At 48.3% G+C, this 20,326-nt stretch overlaps 1 protein-coding gene and 1 long non-coding RNA gene across 6 annotated transcripts in view; both read right to left on the bottom strand.

The window, feature by feature from the left end:
• Positions 1-240: 240 nt before the first annotated feature.
• On the bottom strand, positions 241-2,415 carry LOC145651292 (uncharacterized). The gene is made up of 2 exons (XR_014117161.1): positions 2,263-2,415; positions 241-902 (listed from the first exon to the last, which is right to left on the bottom strand). It is a non-coding gene; the product is annotated as an uncharacterized LOC145651292 (long non-coding RNA).
• A 3,720-nt stretch (positions 2,416-6,135) lies between these two features.
• Positions 6,136-20,326, bottom strand: part of LOC145651293 (fatty acid synthase-like) — a 29,579-nt gene continuing 15,388 nt past the window's right edge. For 3 of the 5 annotated variants that reach the window (XM_081697366.1, XM_081697365.1, XM_081697370.1), the window contains 38 exons: positions 19,753-19,953; positions 19,383-19,505; positions 18,747-18,862; positions 18,515-18,649; positions 17,934-18,396; positions 17,635-17,822; positions 17,160-17,349; positions 16,952-17,046; positions 16,702-16,836; positions 16,382-16,585; positions 16,163-16,278; positions 15,889-16,061; positions 15,464-15,655; positions 15,204-15,284; positions 14,880-15,062; positions 14,577-14,756; positions 14,239-14,442; positions 13,731-14,044; positions 12,947-13,336; positions 12,584-12,748; positions 12,278-12,393; positions 11,940-12,094; positions 11,607-11,810; positions 11,227-11,377; positions 10,839-11,017; positions 10,613-10,732; positions 10,379-10,501; positions 9,955-10,178; positions 9,608-9,809; positions 9,276-9,427; positions 9,086-9,177; positions 8,601-8,998; positions 8,255-8,443; positions 7,919-8,146; positions 7,515-7,726; positions 7,317-7,415; positions 6,699-6,950; positions 6,136-6,507 (listed from right to left, as the gene is read on the bottom strand). In XM_081697366.1, coding sequence (XP_081553492.1) covers positions 6,370-6,507; positions 6,699-6,950; positions 7,317-7,415; positions 7,515-7,726; positions 7,919-8,146; positions 8,255-8,443; positions 8,601-8,998; positions 9,086-9,177; positions 9,276-9,427; positions 9,608-9,809; positions 9,955-10,178; positions 10,379-10,501; positions 10,613-10,732; positions 10,839-11,017; positions 11,227-11,377; positions 11,607-11,810; positions 11,940-12,094; positions 12,278-12,393; positions 12,584-12,748; positions 12,947-13,336; positions 13,731-14,044; positions 14,239-14,442; positions 14,577-14,756; positions 14,880-15,062; positions 15,204-15,284; positions 15,464-15,655; positions 15,889-16,061; positions 16,163-16,278; positions 16,382-16,585; positions 16,702-16,836; positions 16,952-17,046; positions 17,160-17,349; positions 17,635-17,822; positions 17,934-18,396; positions 18,515-18,649; positions 18,747-18,862; positions 19,383-19,505; positions 19,753-19,953 — 7,082 coding nt within the window. In that variant the 3' untranslated portion in view covers positions 6,136-6,369. The remainder of the gene's footprint in view (positions 6,508-6,698; positions 6,951-7,316; positions 7,416-7,514; positions 7,727-7,918; positions 8,147-8,254; positions 8,444-8,600; positions 8,999-9,085; positions 9,178-9,275; positions 9,428-9,607; positions 9,810-9,954; positions 10,179-10,378; positions 10,502-10,612; positions 10,733-10,838; positions 11,018-11,226; positions 11,378-11,606; positions 11,811-11,939; positions 12,095-12,277; positions 12,394-12,583; positions 12,749-12,946; positions 13,337-13,730; positions 14,045-14,238; positions 14,443-14,576; positions 14,757-14,879; positions 15,063-15,203; positions 15,285-15,463; positions 15,656-15,888; positions 16,062-16,162; positions 16,279-16,381; positions 16,586-16,701; positions 16,837-16,951; positions 17,047-17,159; positions 17,350-17,634; positions 17,823-17,933; positions 18,397-18,514; positions 18,650-18,746; positions 18,863-19,382; positions 19,506-19,752; positions 19,954-20,326) is intronic. The other 2 variants (XM_081697368.1, XM_081697369.1) reach the window with 2 other exon arrangements.

The following is a 20,326-nucleotide window of genomic DNA, read 5'->3' as shown; positions in this document are numbered from 1 at the left end:
GACGCTGAAATAAGCCAATCAGTAAATGGAGGTGTGCAAAAATGGCCAATGAGAATGAATTCAAGGGCGTTGCTAGGATATAGGGTGAGGTGATGACAGAGGATAGGAGGAGTTTAATCCCAGACCAGAACAGTTTTGCAAGCAAGACTGTTGGGCTCGTTTAGAGGTAACTTCAGTTCAAAAGCGCAAGACACCTTGTTTTATATAGACATCGTAAAAAAATCAGAACAGCAATATATATGTAGTGAGAATAAAATATTCTATTGTATTCTGAGTTTTTTTTACTTTGACATACATGGATCATATATTTTAATTCTGTACGAAGGAATCTGTTAACCGTATTTCAAATGAATAGATGGCTATTTACCTCCCGCTCCCGCCTTACAAACTATTTACATTTACCTATTGGGCATCATCTAAACAGTGTTTGTGCTCTTAGGTGTAACATTTTCATAGAAAAGAAAACTACACATTCATAAGTATCCATAGACTTTCATCTCTAAACTAAAAGGTTATTAATAAATGAAATGTTTGCCAAATAGTTTCTTTTAACAGAATGCAATGCCAAAAGGCATTCAAAGCAGGTAAATAAGTAAAATCTTCTTCCACACTGTACTTTAGGATCAAGAGGAAAGCATGAATTCTTGAGTAGCAAATAGTTGTAAGTTCAATGGCACAACTTATTTTTTCTTTTTTTAAACTTTTTTTTTATCAGTCTTTAATGTTGTAATTTCGAATCTTGACCACTTTGCCAGCAGGCCTTGTCTTTTTGCCTGGTTCAGATGTAATCCTGGTGGGTTTCTTTCTTTCCTGGACCAGTGCTTTCAAGCCCTGAACTTTGACTGGTGATGCACGATACGGGACACTTGTGCCTTGTAGTCTGTCTGATGCAGCAACCTCATCTGCATATAAAACTGATATTTTAGCAACCCAGGGGCAACATGACAAAGTCATATAAACATGCAGTTCTGTGGAGCTCTACATGCTATCAAACTAAAATTTGCCCTGCAAATTTTATTGCTTGATTCACAGAGCCTATGAACCAGTTATGAACCTTGTTAGAGTCATGCCAAGCCTTCATTTAGGGACTTTGCCTGGAGCTCTGGGTTCCCCATATATAACGTCCTCAAGCTCTGAATTTTGAGACCTGCTACTGATGTTGCCACACATTGCCTCATATTTAAAGGCAGATACATTTAAAGAAACATTTCTTTCCAATTAGGATGAGGCCAGATTAAATAATTGAGAACCCACAGTAAGAAATAGCTCATAGTAAGAAATGGATCACTTAGGAATACCTGAAAACTTTTAGTTGTCAGAAGACAGTGTCGGCACTAAACTGGTAAGCTGGTTGCATAGTTGCAGATTTATTTGAGCTGGGACAGGGATAGCCAGTACCAGACACACTGATATCAGTCAACGCTCTGTGTCCAGACTACCCATCTCTTTGCCAAGATAGCACAAAGCGACACAGATGATGCAAATGCCTGAACAGGGTGTTGAGTCGTGAAACTGATATGACCGTGTGTTGAAATATAGGCAAACGTGAATACCACGTGAACACTCACTCTACAGGTCACAGAGATACTGAATCTCAAGCCATATTAAACCTTGGTCTCGGGCTCCTAGGTTGCATGTGTCTCTCCTGGATGACAGGGTATATTCCATATCAGTATCCAGTAGCATGACATTATTATTGTGGGAAAGGTGGTGACAGAGTTCTGATTGGTAAATGTTCGCTGGTCCATCCAGTGCAATGCCACAGATTGAGCAAACTCTGCCATTTGGCCTTGAATGATTGCTCATAATATCCTTTTTTAACATCAGTGATACATTTTGGATAATTGCCTAGACACAATTAATAATATGTCTTTTTAATGCTTATTTGTATGAATACTGAATTACGTTTATCTGAAATAATAGATTGGCCATCATATGAGTAATCATAACAAACTCTCAAATTTCAGATTCTGTTTAATTTTTATGCAGTCCCCTTTTCTATTTTCTGCTAATATTAATTATCTATCTATCTATCTATCTATCTATCTATCTATCTATCTATATATATATATATATATATATATATATATATATATATATATATATATATATATATATATATACATACATACATATATACACACACACACATTTTAAAAATGCAGCAATTAAGCTTTGGTCAGCAAAAAACTTACATATATATTCTTAGGAATTCTTATGAGCATTAATTAAAGTAAATTTATGCTTTTTTTGTGACTGCACCTCTGTTGTCGCCATTGCTGGAGGTGAGTACCGTGGGGCTCCAGCCGCGCTCCAGCATCTGCCAGACGTCCTGCAGTGACCCATCGGTGGCCACTAGTGACAGCAGGGAGTGAGGAGAGCTAGCTGTGTGCCCTGGAGCCTCACACTGGGGCAGCACGGGTGGAGTATTCTCTTTAAAGCCTGAATACTAGAAGAGAGAAGGGAAAGAAAGGGACAAAAATGTTCTGTCAGAGAAACCAGGCTTTGGAGGGAGATGCTTCGTGATGAAAGAATTGTGTGGTGGACTGTCCGGTTTATGTAACCATGTTTAACTGTGAGAAAATATGCACGCTTAATTGGGATACCTGGTCCCTCGTTGGCAGGTCCCAAGGGTTGGTAGTTCCATCTTTGTCCCCACTCTCACTCCCAGAGAAATGGGGACGCACTATAATAGTTTTTTTCTTACTCTGATCTCTCTGTGCATATTGTAGCTCCTGGGGGGAAGGGGTGGGAGGGGAAGTTGGGGTGTTGAAGGGTTAAAATAAAACAAACTCCTCAACCTAGGCCAATGTGTCCATAATTTACTGTATTTCGAAGTTTATTTACTGGATTTTATAATGACTCTAATAATCAAATAGGACGGTTCAATAAACTCTGTTCTGGCACTCTCTAGTGGCCTTACTGATAACAGCATTGCATCAGAAGTATGGCTAAACCAGTTAAGAAACCATGTTCTTTGACACAATAAGCTGATAAGGAAGCCGTGTTCTCTCTGCCAACTACAAGATTTGAGTTAAGCTCTAGCGCGCATCATTGTAGCTGGAGCACCTGAGTAGTAAGTTTATACTGAAGCTGTTCCAGCGCGGACAGGCGGCTCTGTGACTGGGCCTCACCCGCAGCTCTGGAGGACTGTTTCTCCAAGAGGCTGACGCAAGGCCTGGGACCTGCTTCACAATGACGCGCATCTGACAAGAGACCTAAAGACGAATTCAGAATAACAGAGAAGCAAGGTGGGCTACAAGGTACTGCAAAACTCAAAGCATTAGTAAAAAAATTTAAATAAATCACATCACAAAGCTGTATAAGAAATGTGATTCTATGTCACTCTTTTGAGTAATACAATGTGGGTTAAGATTAGAGTTATACAGACATTTCTTTAAAAAGTGGAAACCGGAGGGTTTTCAGGTAAGACACAGTGTTTGGTTTTCTTGTGAAGCATATATGGTCTTTTTCACTCTGTACTAATCTAAAAATGAAGTAAAATGAAACAAAGACGCATTAATTTTTTTCAGTGTTGGGGGGGAAGAGAGAGAGATAAAGCGAAACACTCACCATCCAGGCCTATCTCTGCCAACTGAGCCCGCAGCCTGTTACCCATCTCAATGAGCTGTCGTTTGTCCTGGCTGAGGCGAGAGATCCAGCGAGCTGCCTGTCTGAGTTTGGACCGGAGCAGGCTGGTATCGCCAACAGCGCCCTCTATGCCAGAGGCCCGGAACAGAAGCTGCTGCCTCAGACTGAGATTCTCCTCCTGAAGCTGCTTTAGCATGTCACTCTAGAAAAAGCAACATGACTGAACATAGTTAGCAAAGATAAAACAACTTGGCTGGTATTACAATTTACTGAGTTGACTGACACTGGTAATCAATGGATCAGTTTCTATTATATTAACCGTTTACACTAACGATTAGCTCTACAATTGAATCAAATGTACTGAGGTCAATCACATTACAAACCAATATATTAGCAATTTTATGTTCAATCCATGCTGTTATGCCCTTAGAGACAGTGCTTATTATGCTAATGCTATGGGCACTAACTCTTATTCTGCTGTTGCTAATACTGGGGTGTCTCCCTCTAGTCACTTTGATGATGTATTTTTTTAAATAGACAACAACTATGACAGTACAGCTATCTCTAATAACTATTTTGATTCTTACTTAGATGACACATAATTCATCCACCAAGTTATCTTGTCCTGTATTGTCAGTATGCCTGTCCCGGGTATCAAATGACCCGCATATTAGTTGTAGTAATTCGTCTTACAATGTTATGTTGTGCATTTGCCCTCATGTCATTCTGTGTACTGTCCTCCAGTGTTGCACCAGGGTATATAAAATATATGAAGGAATAAAACAAATTGACTTGACCTCACTGAATGCAATTCATGATAATGTACATCAATAATGTAATACAAGTAAAACTGATACGGAGTTAGAACTCTGAAAACAAAATCCCTCTTAGAGAAAGTCATGAGAGCACAAAGAGTCTACTGTTTCTCACTCACTTTTACTTTCTAATTACATCAGGTTTGTCAATAATTGAGCTACTGTAGTACTCATGACGATGTATTTTGATACTGAAGGTCATTCCACCTTAAATAATGCCACATTGTTTGGTCCATGGCTGTTGAGAGTTGAGGTTGTGGGTCCATATTCTCCAATTTCTGTAAACCAATTTTTCAAGATTTTTTTAATCTTGTAATCTCCTAATACTCATTCCCACAGAACATGCAAAATGTGGTTTAAATCCATAAACTTCCATCCTTCAGAAGTTTAAGACTTATTCTTGCAGAGAATCATAAAAGGAGCACAAGGATCTGCCTGTTAATGACAGCTCTTTATTTGGACTAGTATAATAAATACTTGAATAATTACACATGAACAAAATCACAGTAATATAAAACTATTGAATATTCTAAAAAAACAAAAGGAATATCCAGTTAATTTGTGCACAACATGAAAGAAGGCATCCGGGTCGTCATAGACTTGAACAGGAGTCTCAGACACCTCCAGAGAGCTGCTCTTCTTCACTGTGACTGAGAGGGAGACAATCAGGGCTCATTCGTACGAGCAGCATTTCGGTTCAATACCAAATAAAACCCTTCATTCTCATTCTTCATTGGTAAAAGTAAGCAAGCAAGCCAGCCAGCCAACATCTCTCACAGACATGTGGACCTGGCCACGATGAGAAGACACATGCTACACTAGAACAACTGTCCATCTACCAATGCCTGCACACTCAGCTGTAAGTAGTGGCAAAACATTTATATTTCAAGCCATTGATTAGATGCTAAACATTGTGGAAACACATGCATTTTGTAATAGTCTGCGAGGAATGAAGGAATTTCGAGATTGTCTTCCAGTAGAACACAAACTCAATACAAGTTAAAACCTGTAGTTATTTTCTTGCAGTTACATAGCCAAACACAGAAGAAGCATTTGTTGTAGTGTGTTAAAACAAAAGCCCCCCCAACATTTGTGTATTTAACCAATACTGCCTTCCCTTTCAGTCAACACTCAAATACAACAACAAATATATGGTCCATCCATGGTCCCATTCTTCTTTAAGGATTTTCTAAATTATCTTGGCTTGGACACTGCCATGGAGCACTGAAATGTTCCCCTTGTACATCCAGTGATTCTTTAACTGTTCCAGATTTTTTTTGCAAGACATTAAATACCAATATTAAAACTACAGAAAACATGGTTTCTCAAAAAATAGGTGGTGGTAATACTGGTAACTGTGAGAAACAGTAACTAGGTTTCGTCTATGTACATGAGACTCTTGATTAGTTGATAAGCTGCAGTGAGGCAGAGCAGTCAGTCACGTATTGTGCGTGTCATTAGAGCTGGCCGGGGTTCGCCTCTAGGGCATAGAACACACACATATATGGGTCAGGAGGTTAGTGAGGTGGCCTGACTAGAGAGGACTACATTAACAGAGCTTCAAGCTTCATCATCATTAGTAGAGAGGAGATTGTATTATCTAGGCACTACCCAGTGTCACTCACACCTTTTCTAAGCTCTATTGATTTCCACTATGGAGCATCTTGCCAGCTTTCTTAAGATTCAATACAGTAACAGTTTTTGCTCCACAAAAAAACAAACAAAAATAAGATCAAATAAAGACAAAATGTTTAAACCTTTTTGTTAGATATCGTTTTGCTCCAGCAAAATAATGACCATGCACCACACCTCATGGTGAGGAAGAGAATGACTTGAAAAAAGTATTATTCATCAGAGAGGAGGGTTATACGGGTTAAGAGTGAGCTAGGCCAGACATCCTAGTCCCTACTGACAGGAGGGTGTGACCTGCCCTGGGAAAGTGCATTAGGCAAAGGGTTGGGCTTTAACCCTCTCTGGCGCCAACACGGGGCTCTGCCAGCGAGCTGTGGATGATGCCCGTGATGGACTCCAATCCCTCTCCTTCCAGGAAAGTACGATGATCACCCTCAATCACATGGACCGAAACCTTCCCGTCACACACCTGCACACAAAAGGGCCCGCATTTCAGAGTCTTTAGGATTTCTAGGAATAACATATGAAAATATTTTGTGCATATATTATATAAAAATAAATAAAGTGACTGAATTTTTCAACCAATGGTTCTCCATCCAAACCAAAAGAATAAAATTCTGCCTTTTGGCATTAGCACATGAGCTCCCATCGTATGCATACCTCATGTAGTTTGTAGTCGGCCCCCAAGCCATCGCCATAGTCGCTGCTGGTCTTGGCTCTCAGCAAGGTGATGTTGCCGTGGTACTTGCTGGTGGGGACGTAGCGGTCGGCAGCCTTCAGCTTGTAGTAGAACGTGGAGGCAGCGAAGTGGAGAGAGTCACGATTGACGTTCTCGCGAGAGGAGGTGATGAGATCCACCGCCTGGCTCACTCGAGCCTCCAGGTCTGTCATAGGTAACAACGTCTCCAAGAGCTGAGACACATACAGAGAAGCAGAGATGAAGAAATTTATGTAGAGATTATGTACCAAGAGTACTGCCAAGAGTATTTTATTATGAAGGACTGGTGGGTTCAATTCAATATATAACAAATAAATATAAGGAAACAGTCTGCTTTAATGGTTTCTGACCATTTTAAAAAGCTGATAAAGGCACAGCTTCATAAGGAATCATGCTGTGAAAGTGCCAGTATTGCATTTTGTGGGGGTTTTTTTGTTTTTTTTTAAAGCTACTGCTCAGTACTAACAGGGGAAAACATGAACTGGGATAACCGGCATCCAAAAACGTTTCCCTGGTTAAAGCAGTAAAAGGCCTGAGCAGTGAATACCCCTAACGGTTACCTTGTTGTACTCTATGCTGGTGAACTGCTGGACGAAGGCACACAAAGCCTTGGTCTCTGCCTCAGACTCGTTGCCTGGGGTCAGCTTGGCCCTGTAGCTCTGTCAGCATGACGCACAGTACAAACAAAGCTTTAGACTGTTACAATGCATAGTGCGTGTTTACACAGGAAACGTACAGAAGACTATATGCATGCCAACCTGCGTATATGCTGCCACATACGAATGGGAGCCATCGAAGAGAAAGAGGTAGTCGACAGCGCACTGGCTCTGCTGCAGCTGGGAGCACATCTCAAAAGCCACGCATGCACCAAAGGAGTAGCCAGAGATACGATATGGCCCCTCCGGTTGCACCCGCTTCACACCCTCCACATAGTAGGCAGCCAGGCTCTGAATACTGTCCAATGGAGCAGCTACACACACAGAGATTGATTAGTTCAAACCCTTTAAACCCAAAAAAGTAACCTAAAAGCCAAATAACATTATCCGTTACAGTGGAGATTCCCCCCCAGTACTTCAGCGTATGCTCACACAGTTCATTTAACTGAGCAGTTGCTGCAGTAGGGCTCCCTCTCTGCAGGGTGGAGCCTGTTCTACTGCTGTACCTTTGGTGCACTGCAGGCCGTAGCAAGGCACGCTCAGTTTGGTGGAGAGTGCGTGGAAGGCGGCGACGGAGCCCTCTATGGGGTGGACGAGGAACAGTGGCCTCTCCGCACTCCGCACTTCGTTCAGCCGCATCACGGTGGGGCCGTCCGGGTTCACCAGCATCAGGCTCAGGTCTGGCCCCTGGAGCGCCTGCGCACCGGGCCGCTTCGCTAGACCCGCCCTGGCTTCTGGGTGGACGTGAGGGAAACGGGACATTTCTAAATGTCTCGCCATGTCCCTTTCAGGAATTGCATACACACGCATTTGACCACACGCGCTGGTGCACGCACACTCACCCTCAACTCCTCCTGACTTGCAGGAAAGCTCACGCAGCTTGTTGATGGTGAGTTGGCGGCTGTCTCTCATTGCCATGACAATGTCATAGTCCCTCTCCAGTGTCTGCCTTACCTCCACGCCCATGAGCGAGTCCAGGCCCAGGTCAGCCAATGAGGTGTCGGCATTCAGGCCGCTTACATCGCGCACACCTGAGCAAAGGACGGGTGTGGTTTTGAATGCAGAGGGTTATGAGCAGCAAAGATAGATAGATCGACACAGTCCTGCAGTGTCATTCTCTGCCAAGTGCAACCTCACACATCCCAACAGTCGTGAAGGGTCAGCAGAGCCCAGGCCGGAGCCCCTTACCCAGGATGTGAGCCACGGCCTCCACCAGGTCCCTCTGCCTGCTGCCATCTCCCTTCGCCACCTGCACCCTCTCTGCCAGCACAAAGCTGGACACCACCGGCCGATGCTGGCACAGGAAGCGGTCCAGCACTTCCAGGCAGGAGGCCATGCGCTGGGGCAGCGTGCCACCGATCACCGCGTCGTTCCCGCCCATGGTCTCCAAGACCACGCCTATGTCGCCAATGGCGCCCCACTGGATAGCCAGGCCGGGCAGGCGGTCGAGCTGCCGCTGTTCACACACACGCTCCATGGTGGAGTTGGCGAAGCCGTAGTTGCTCTGCCCAGCGATGCCGTGGCCACAGCTGACTGAAGAGAACACCACAAAGTGCTGCAGCTCAGGACACTTATGTCTCGTCACTCTGTGGAGGGGAATCCAGTCAATTAGCCATTAGCTCATAGCGTAATGTTGGTAGCCAATTAGTAAAGTGTGAAATGACAGCACTTACCTGTCCAAGTGCAGGGTTCCATCATATTTAGGCTTGTTGACCTCAATAAACTGCTCTGGTGTCAGATTCTCCAGCATGCCATCTTTCAAAACCTACACAAGAATGGGGAACACAGTATAGGAATCATTTTGCTCACATCAGTGAAATTCTCTTGTCCCTGAAAATAAAGACATGGATAGGGAGGCATTACCATGGCAAGGTGGAAGATGCCACCCACAGGGCCCAATCGGCAGGCTTCAGTTATGAGGCGCTCTGCCCCTTCTTGGGTGCTGACGTCGCTGGTGGACACTAGGACCTGGAAGCCCATAGCCTGCCAATCTCGAACACGCTTAGCCTGATAACCTATTTCAAGCACATAACCATTTTATAGCCAGTTTATAGCTCATGAAAGACAACACAAGCCAAGAGGGGAGAATACCTAGATTTTCTACAATAGAATGAACATTGATGATCCTATAATGAAATAGCAGCTAAACTTGTTTGGCCTTGGCTGGTGTGGGGCTGGCCATCGAGGGCAGTTACCATTCCGGATGCCCGAGCGCGAGGTGAGCACCAGCTTGCGGGCGCCTCTTTCCACCAGCCAGTGGGCTAGCTCTAGGCCGACGCCTCCCAGGCCCCCCGTGATGATGTAGGAGTGTGAGGCAGGGCAGAAGGTCCGGCAGATGGCTGGCAGGGCGAGGGGAGCAGCTGCAGAACTGCTACCAGGCTCCTCCTCCGAGCGCACCTGAGAAAAGGGAGCGAGTGTGTGTGTGTGTGGGGGGGGGGGTCGCGTGACAACCAACCAGGTGGTGAAGCAGAATTCGACAGACAGACCGACCATCCCGTGCAGCTTCACATTTAAGGCGGCTGCAGGATGGAGCAGTTCTCACCTGCAGCAACACCTTGCCGATGTGCTTGCCCTGCGCCATGTAGCGGAAGGCGTCCTCCACCCGGTCCCTCTTGAACACAGTGGTGCGGAGAGGCTGGACCACTCCGTCGGCTATGCCCTTCTTCAGCAGCTCCGACACCTCCTCCCACTCGCGGTTGCCCTCCTCAAACAGGGCGTCCAACAGAATGCCATGGAAGGCCACGTTCTTCAGGAACAGAGCCATGCCTGACACGGGGCCACAGAGGAGGGTTGGCCAACCGCAGCGTTCCGTGGAAAACATGACTCAGAATTTTCCATTACACCATCCCTTTCCGCAGACGTTCACATTTGAAACGGTCCAAGTTAGATTTGGAACAGGGCCATCGATGGCGTACACTGCACCATTCTAGCTTGGAGTGCCCAACTGGATGGGCTCTAGCGCTCACCTAGAGGGGTGTTGTTTGACAGATCGTATTTGCCGATCTCCAGGAAGCGCCCATGCCTGGCCAAACAGCGCAAGCTTGCCTGCAGCTTCTCCTCAGCCAAGGAGTTCAGAACCACATCGACGCCTGGGCCCAGTCCAAAACAGCACTGATTACTCAACTAAGCAATAACCAATGATCCAATCGACACGACTGATCCCTGAGCGATTGGTCATATCTAAACACAGCAGGGCATACCTCTGCCTTGTGTGTGGTTCAGCACATGCTGCTCAAAAGACGCGTCTCTTGAGTTAGCAAAGGACTCGGCCGTGAGCTGCGGGAACCGCTCCTGCAGGTAGGCCCTCTTCTCTTTGGAACCTGCGGAACCCCAGAGGTGCGTCAAAGCCACCCTGACCGGCCCATTAGCAGCAAATCAGGCAGAGACGTGCAGGCACGTGTGGGCGTGTGCGGAGATGGCCCTCACCCACGGTGGTGAGCACCCTGCAGTGCATGCTAAGCGCAATGCCGATGGCAGCCTGGCCCACTCCTCCGGAACCAGAGTGGATGAGCACGCTCTCGCCGGGCCGCAGACGCCCGCGCACCACCATGGAGTAATACGCAGTAGCGTAGACCACAGGCACAGAGGCGGCCTGTTCCAGACTCCTGCACGCACACAACGCCACAGCTTCTATTAGTAGGAGGTCATAATTCTCATCAGACAGTAGAAAACATCTTCATATTTTGCCTCAGATTACAAGTGGATTCTAGGCTATGGAATTGCTCTCTGCATGGAAGATTATAGGCTACGGAATCCCTGTCTGAATCGCTCTCTCTCGCATGTGGGTGTTTCAGTCATTTGCCAAGGGCCTTACCAGCTGGATGGGACGTCCCAGAGGAAGCGACTGTCTGCATCCACGACAGTGGCCAGTCCTTTAGCCGGCAGCAAGCCCATCACACGGCGTCCGCTGGGATCTCGGCCAGAGAACTCCATTCCCAGCATGCAGTGCTGTAGCGCTATGTCTCCTGCACGCAGAAATTGAGAAAGGATATTTGGGCTCAGTTCACCGTGCCTGATGCACACAATATTGTGATAAATATGGATGCGGACGGGGGGGGCGGATTTTATCTGAAAGCATCAGGCACAAACGCCTGCAAAGCTCCAACTAAACCCACTCAATTGCACGTGTTCCTTCTGTTCAGGTACTACACCAGCTCCAGCTCTTAGTAGAGTGGTAAAGGAGGAGCTAGCTACCGGGAATGGCGTCTGGTGGCAGTTTCCCCGTGGCCAGCATAATGTCTCTGAAGTTGAGGGAGGCGTAGTGGACGCAGCAGAGCTGCACGCTGGGGCTCGAGGCGACAAAGTGACGCAGAGGCGAGGCGATCCAGCGCAGCGATGCCAGGTCACCACGGGTCAGCACGTTCACGTAGGCCTGCTCCGTCGGCTCCTCGCGCAGACCTACGGCACCGAGTCAGACCGTTGTCAACAACCAGCTGGCAACCGCCCACAGCACACGTGCGCTCACGGGCGGGTCGGACGCGCGTCACCAGAAGTCCTGCTGGTAAGAAAGGGACAGTGGCGGCGTACCTTGTGCGAGCAGCTGGTGCCGGAACGCCCCCCACTGGCCGTCCCGGTACACATTCATAGTGAGGTCTTTCTGCAGAACCGCCTGCATGTCCTTGTGGGTAAGCTGCAGCGAGGGAGCGGTGGAGGACTTCTTCAGATTAGACACGAAAGCACACCTGGAGAGAAGAAAAAAAAAAAAAGGACCCCAAGGACAGCTAAGGGACGCGTGTTCAACGCACCATTAATCTTTAACCTAATGTGTTGCATTCAGCTTCTTTTATACAACGAGCCTGGTAATGAGATTGAAATATTACTGCCAACATTCCACAGCTCTGTGCAGCGAGAAGTAACGAACTAACCGAACGCGGCTGCCGCCGGGTTCCTGTCTGAGGCAGTTGACCATACCCACCACTCCATTATGGCCTTGGGTGGCAGTCAGCCACACTGGCTTATCGGATTCCTCGGCCAGCGTGCTCTGACAGAAGATGAAAAAAAAATGAGCGGAAAACAAGAGAAGGAACATTTAAAATTCGGGGGATCGTGTTTTAGAGTTGCAACATTTTGCTTGGCCCCCTGGACATTGCAGATAACTTGCATACATACTGTGCACCAAGCTTTACTATGTCTTTAAATAAGAGCAACAGTTTACAGACACCACAACTCACCTTTAGTGACTCTACCCATGTGTAGTCAGTGGAATCTACGGGCACGGCCATAGGCCGCTTCTCAGGGGTCTGTCTGCGTCCGAGAAAGAGGACGGAACCATAGAAGGATTTCTTAAGCATCACCAGGTTAAGAGAGGACTGTTCAAACAGCTTCTCCCATTCTGCCTGCACATGCACACAGTCACAGCACACATGCAAGAGGAACGAAGAGCAAACACAAATTAGCAGAACCAAAACAGAAAAACACAGGAAAGAAAGTGAAAAATGTATGGAATACCAAGATACACAGCACATATAAAACAACTGCAGGCGGTCCATCCGTGTCTGGCCATTGAAAGAGCACTGAGAGGCTCTTTCCCATACCTGAGTCAGCAGTCTACTCTGGCTGTCCAGAGAGGTGAGGAACGCGACCATCTCGCCCAGCGGGTCTCCCTTCAGGAGGGTGTGGAGCAGCACAAAGCCCCCCTCCCTGGCAGCAGAGGCCAGGTTGTCCAGCAGTGCACCTGGGCTCGCCACCGGCCCTGCTGCCGCACAGTTGCACACCACCAGGTCAGCGGCGGCCAGGGCCCCTGCGGCTGGCCCCTGCTCGGGGTCCCACTGGGCGCTGGAGATGCCCTTCTCCTCCAGGGAGCTCTGCAGGGGGGCCAGCAGGTCCGGGGTGATGTCCGAGGCCGTGTAGTCCAGTCGCAGCATGGGCTGGATGTTGAGGAGGCCGACGGCACGGGAGAACACGTGGCCGACGCTGGAGAGGGCCTGACGAGAGAGGGTTAAAAGGTCAGGCACCAGCTCAACACAGCAAGGACCCTGGAAGATGCTCTGCATTGAACTCGTTGGAGGTTTATTTTAGTCACATGTCAGTGCACAAAAGAAAATGTACTGGCTAAATGAGCTTATGCTTTTTTTAAAAATTAGATATAAAATAAAATAAATATTTTTCCATTTTGACAATATTAAATTATTGAGGTTATATCTCATCCTTCTTTAGCTATTAGGGAAGACTATCTACAAATGCACCAAAACAAATTTACACCATTTAAGCATTTATTTGAATAATAAATGTAATAACTTTGGGGCTAAAAGATACCGGACACGCTGGCTCTACACTCAATCCGTTTTCGTTAGTCAAGAGTCACACAGTTCACTGCACCTCCAGGACTTTGAGCTTGCCCGCGGCGCTGTTCTCCAGGGCCGTGTCCAGGCAGTGGCGCAGGGCATGCGAGTCCAACAGGCCGTTGAGGAGCGGGTCCTGGAGCAGGTAGTCCCGCTCCTTCTGCACAGCCTGCTTCAGCTCCGAGCGCAGGTTCCCGTTCAGCTCCAGAGCGCACAGGCCAGCGAGCAGCCGCGGGAGGCCGCCCTCCGCCCCCGAGCCGACGCGCTCGCCCTCCGACGCACCCTCCAGCCCTGGGATGGAGATCTTCACACCCTGGCTGGCCAGTTTCTTCTGGACATGGTTAATCAGACCTGTTGAAGAGATGACCCAGAGAATGGCTAATCATCATCTGTGACAGCTGAAGGCAGTAATACATGCAAATCTAAAATCTCCACCATAAACCCCTTAAAAAGTTAACAACTATTAAAGTGAAATCTCACACATAGGTACCACACATCCTTTCATTTGTACTCGATAGTCAGAGTGTGAGAGGGACGTGACTTGCTTTTGCAGCATCTTAGCTGTTCTTGCAGCTTCCCATCAGATCCCAGGTACTCAGTCTCCACATAGGGTACAAAGACAAGCTCCTCCAGAGTGGGAGGGCTCTGTTGCTGCTGGCGACGGGGTGCAACGGTGGCATGGAGGCCACAGATTTGAACGCCGCCGGCCTTAATGTGGTCCAGGCAGCGGTTGAGGTGGACATCAACAGCTAAAGAGAAGAAGGGAGAAAGTTGAGACTTTGCCGACATGGACCTTAATTTTCCTATACATGTAAAACAGCAGTTTCAATTGCAGCAATAGCATAACCAAGTTGGGGACGCAACAAGGCAGTGAACACTGTACCTTTGCGATCCCCTGAGTAGTCCTGAACCTTCTTCTCGTGCAGCGTGGGGTCTACGCACACCGAGCGGATCCGGGTGGGCAGACGCAGGCTGCGGCCAGACAGGCCCAACACGATCATCTGCAGCATGGTGTCCAAAAATGTCACCCAGTTCCCCGTCCACTGTAGCTTCCCATGATCCCCTAAAAACCAGACCAGGGGTCAGGTCTTGGCTTACACAAAACTCCCCGGCACGGAGTCAAGTCAGAAGCATGTGCTATGGCTGTGCAGTTCTCAGTATGCTGCATGAGAACTGGGGTGTTCACCGGCACTGCTGGACTCCAGAATGCCCTGGAAGGTTTTGCCGTAGTCGTAGCCGCGCAGACGTAGCTCTTTGTAGACATCTCCGGCTTCGAGAGGTTTGGCTTCCTCCACCTCCAAGCTCACAGGTTCGGCCATCTGAGACAGGAAGGAGTCCAGTGCCTTTTCCTCCAGCACGTTCACCTTACCTGGGGCAGTCAGGAGCAGGAGACAACACGCACACAAGCACGGCGGCATTAATCGCTCATGGCTCAGGTGCTGAACTAGAACATGTGCTGGTTCATGTGGTGGTCCATACAGGAGATTTGGCTAAGAGGGTTCTAACTTACCACTGACTGCCAAGTTGCCATTCTCGGACACCTCAAAGCGGTTTGTGGCAGGCATGAGTCCAACCTCCAACTGGACAGATCCTTTTGTGGAATGTAGCAAAGTGATCAGGTTGCAGTCAAATATGCTTGTATGTTTTATTTTTATACAAAATAAGATCAACTTGACATACTGAGCCTAGATTAATTAATTACTGTCAGTGGGAGATGCACATATGCACAATATGAAATCTGTACTGTAGGGGACGCAGTGGGACTCTCACCAGTCCTGGGCAGAATGGTGGCTCTGTGGATAGTGACGTCCTCAAACGTGACTGGGGTGTGTTCCATAACTGTGCCCAGACTCCTCATCAGTGTTCTCCATGCCAGCACCAGGTATCCCGTGGCTGGGTACAGGACCCTTCCGTCAATACAGTGGCCAATCACGTAGTAGTCTGGGGATTCGGGATTTGTGTCTGCACAGAGGAGATGGGTGGGAAGAAAAACCAGATGGAAAAGGAGAGTCTGGTCTTAGTTGCTGTTGACGACCAGCATAGTTCAGTCACTGGCAACGACGAGCATGTCTGCGACCTTCTGATCAACGGACTCCTTTCTTCAAGGACGAACTGATTTTTTTAATATCAGTAGGTGTGACAGCATAATATAGTTTGATTCAACATTGAAAAAAAAAAAAGAAGGATCTTCTCACCAATGTTGTAAACTGTGGCTGAGGTGGAACCCCCAGAGCCTGCTGGGAAGTCCTCCACCTTGGGCACGTCCCAGGTTTGGGAGTGGTCCCACTGGATAAGAGGGGAGATGAGAGGGGTCCCCACTGGTACAGGGTACTCCACAGGATGGAGCCGGTTACTGTCCACGTTAATACTGCGAGCCAACCAAATGTTTGCATGAAATGGTGACTAAAACAGATCAGAACATTTCCGAGTTCATACAAGACATGCCTGTACACCAAAGTCACTACTGACCCATTCATGTAAATCTTGCCTATCTGAGAGAAGAAGAACTCTTGGTTGTTGGCATGTCCCCTCTTCATTAAAGGCAGAATAGAACAAGTGGGCTTGAGGCTACGCCTCAGAATGGCCTGTAGGGGGAGCCAGAGTACATTCAGTAAGTATACATGTGAGCACATGCGGAATTAATTCTCTTGATGCGTTCAAAGCATGTGCCCCCTCTCGCTGGCTGACCTGCAGCAGGGCATGCGGCGCTATCTCAACCACCACGGAGTTGTCGGGCACGAGGCTCAGGCCCTCCTGGAAGAGCACGGGGCTCACCAGGTTGTTGACGTGGTACTCGGCCGAGGAGTAGAGGGCCAGCGGGCTCTCCCACTCGGCCTGGGGGATGGATGTGCTGATCCAGCGCGCCGAGCGGGGACGTGGGCTTTTGATCACCTGCGCGCATGCAATGACAAAAAAACAAAAAGACACCGTGAGCAAGACAGAAAAAGGAGAACGCATCCGTGCACGTCCCCTGTGTGCGTCTGTGTAGGCTCGTAACGTAGGCTCACCTTCTGCAGTGCTGCCAACAATGCAGGTGCTATAGAGGCCATGTAATAGGAGTGGAATGCGACACCTGCACTGCGCACCTCTTTGGCAAACACGCCGCTCTCCTTCAGCTGGGCCACAAACTTGCTGACAGCCTCCTACACACAGACGAACACAGCAAAAACGCCCTCTTATTAATTGTTAATTCTGTTACTGCAGGAGACAGCTCTGAATAATGAAAGGAAGACGGCGAATGAGGGAGGTGAACTCCACCTGTGGCCCGGAAACCGTGACCGTGTCCTCCGAATTGTGGCAGGCTGGGACCTCCCCCTGAGGACACTGGGCCTTGCACTCCTCCCAGGTGAGACCTGGGTGGGGAGGGAGGAGTCAAGTTCAGCACTAAAAGAACGACGGCCTAGCAGAGGAGGTCTCGTGCCTCCTGACGATCATGGCTTTAACGGTGACGGGCAGGCCGTCTTACCCACTGCGGCCATGGCCCCTGCTGGTAGGTTGGCTTCTTTGATGCATCTGCCTCTCCAGTAGGCCGCCAGGATGACCTCGCTCTGGCCGAGGGAGCCGTCGGCGTAGCCGCACGCCAGCTCGCCCACGGAGTGGCCCACGATGCCTTGCGGCTGCAGGCCCAGTCTCCGCAGCATATCTATTTGCGCTATCTGGAGAAACATGCAACCATCACCTTTAAGGTAAACAGAAAAGTCTGAGGGATATAAATGGTTGGTGGAATTGGTCGTAACAGGTAGGCATGTTCAATATCTGCAGAAAACATAGTCACTGCTATGCAAACAGGGTTGGTGAAAAAAGGATTGTGAAATACTACACTCAGAATTATCTAGAGCTTAGATTTCAAAGAAAGTTACTGCAAGGCACTATGTGGCAATGCTAGGGCTTTGCTTTAACAATGCCAGTCCAGCACGTGCACGGCACTGGGGAACCCTGACCTGAATGGCGGCGAGGCCCACAAAGGCATGCACCGTGTCCTCGAAGGTGTTCTCGTCAGCCTCCAGGAGGAGGCGCGACACGCACAGCCCTGTGTCCCGCAGAGCCTCGTCCGAGCGAAGGATGGAGTCACAGAAGTCCTGCAGCCGCATCAGGCTGCGGCCCATGCCAGCCCACTGCGCCCCCATACCTGGGGGAGTCCCAGAAAAACTTGGCTGTTAAAACTGCAGCCTACGTTTAAATGTCTACTATCTGGCAAAGCTTAGTAGTTTAACAAATGGGTGCTGAAGCCTTCACTCACCAGAGCAGATGTACCAGAGGGGCCTGGGCGTGGCCTGAGCTTGCTGGACCTCGGTCACCTCCCCCTGGGCCCCCATCAGCGTGTAGCCCCTGTAGGGCATGCTCGCGGTCGGGGCCGCAGACACGTCATTCAGCAGGGCCAGGAAGGCCGCATCCTGGCTGCACTCCTGTGCCTTCTTCAGGAGAGAGGCAGTGGCCTCCTCAGTGCGCCCGCATGCCTGCACCAGCCTGAGCACAGAGGGGGGTAAGGATGGCAGGGGGTGCCCACGTCCTGGCGGGAGCAGGATCACGTGCACGTTTGAGCCCCCGAAGCCAAAGGAGTTGATGCCCACGATGCCGCCACGGACGGGGACGGGCTCGACGACCACGCTGACGTGCCCGTCTCTCAGTGCCGGGATATCGGGGTTGGGCTCGTGGAAGTGAATGTTGGGCGCCCACATGCCATGCTCCAGGGACAAGATCACCTGGAACACGGAGTGGAGGGGTCAGAGTCGAGGACAACTGCTCCACAGGGAAAAGTTGAAGGGTAATGCACACAGGCAGTGGGTGACAGAAAGCACCTGATGACGCGGTCAGACTCACCTTGGCGAGGGCGGCCAGGCCGGAGGCAGGCTCAGGATGGCCCATGTTGGACTTGGTGGAGCCAATAAGCAGAGGTTCCCGCTGTGACTGGCAGAAGACGCTGACGATACCGTTCACTTCTTGTGGGTCCCCAACCTAAGTGAACAACATAATGTGTCTTGCATGGGTGAACAGTTGGGTGTGTTTGCACATGCATACATGCATGTGTGTGCGCGTATGCTCATGTAGTCACCTTGGTGCCAGTGCCATGGGCCTCAATGTACTCAACCTGCTCAGGTGAGACGTTGACTTCCTGGTAGAGGGAGCGGACCAGGCGTTGCTGCATGTCCCCAGACGGAAATGTCACACCTGGACAAAAGGACAACACACCATCAACTACCTCTGCCATACACACACCCACCCCTCAAAATGGTACTATAAAAGGAAATTTAACTATGAGAAATGTATGGATAACCTATAAGTTAGAAAGCACAAAACATTTTGCATAGGTCCCTTTAGCAGCGTACATAAGGGAAGAGCTGCCAGAAGACCTGCCTGCTGCACACATCACCTGAGCAGCAGCCTGGAGAGCAGACCTGCACAGCTCCAAGCATGCCTGCCCTTCATCGCATTTCAGCAGGACCATTAGAACCACACGCTGGGAGGAGTGTGTGCCACGGGGCACTGGGGGAAAGGGCACAGCCTCAAATACCCAGAAGAACCAGGTCACTGTTCTCCATTACAGTAATCTGGCATCACAGCTCTACTTCTAAGAACAAGGTAGTGGAACAGTTTGACATACTTCCCCACTACATGAGGAGTTTGGATAAATCTGGCACAGACAGGAAAGCAATATGAAATGAGAAGATAGTTGCACCGGGCTTAACACCTTGCTCTTTGTAGCCATCCGTATTGTTGCCAGCGTTGAGCACAGTGGCGTATACCCTCTTGGCCATGGACTTCTTAGTCAGTAGAACAGCCACAGCAGCTTCTGAGCGACAATAACCATTTCCTGAGACAAAAAAAACCCCAAAACAACAACAAAAAAAAAAGTTTAAAAACTTTATAGCTTTTGCCGCACACCTTAACTCTATATGCATCCAAAATATAAACAAAATTTTAGTATATGAAAATTGCTGTGGTACCCAGTAAAAAAAACAAAAACAAAAACATTTAAAAGAAAAGATGTTACAGCAGACCTACAGTGGAGTAAATTTCATATAGCGTGAATGTGACATCAATAATAATAGCAAAATCACCGGACGAGTCAAAAGACTTGCAGGTTCCATCCGGACTGAGCATGCCCAGTTTCATGAACTGCACTGAGGTATTGGGCTTGAGCAGCAGGTTGACTCCACCCACAAGGGCTGCATCACACTGGCCGTGGCGAATAGCATTAAAGGCATTTTCCAGAGCCAGGAGGCTGGAGGAGCATGCCGTGTCAATGGCTGTGCTGGGGCCTAAAAAAAGACACAACAAACACTCATAATATAGAAGTACACAGTCAACATCTTGGGCACAGTGTCAAAATTTATGCAGTAGATCACATTTCATGCATAGATGAAATGACTCAGCTATTATGAAAGAGTAGGGAATAGTGGTGAGGCATTAGCCTAATATTCACTTCCTAAATGCTCTTTGCATGATGTCACAACAAAATAAGGCAATTTAAAAAACAAAACATGAAATGAAGTATAAATGCACTATGAACAATGTTTTACATAAATAAATATCAAACAGCTTAAAATAGATTGAGCAAAAAAAGCTTGCTCTTGGAGAGAAGCTAGAGTTTCTTCATCATGCAAGACAAGTTTATTAGTATAGCGCCTTTCA

The sequence above is a fragment of the Electrophorus electricus genome, chromosome 15 (assembly GCF_041902795.1).
Source record: "Electrophorus electricus isolate QZ-2024a chromosome 15, ASM4190279v1, whole genome shotgun sequence".
Lineage (NCBI taxonomy): Eukaryota > Metazoa > Chordata > Actinopteri > Gymnotiformes > Gymnotidae > Electrophorus > Electrophorus electricus.
The sequence above is the reverse complement of the archived record's forward strand: the minus strand, read 5'-3'. Positions and strand labels throughout refer to the sequence as shown.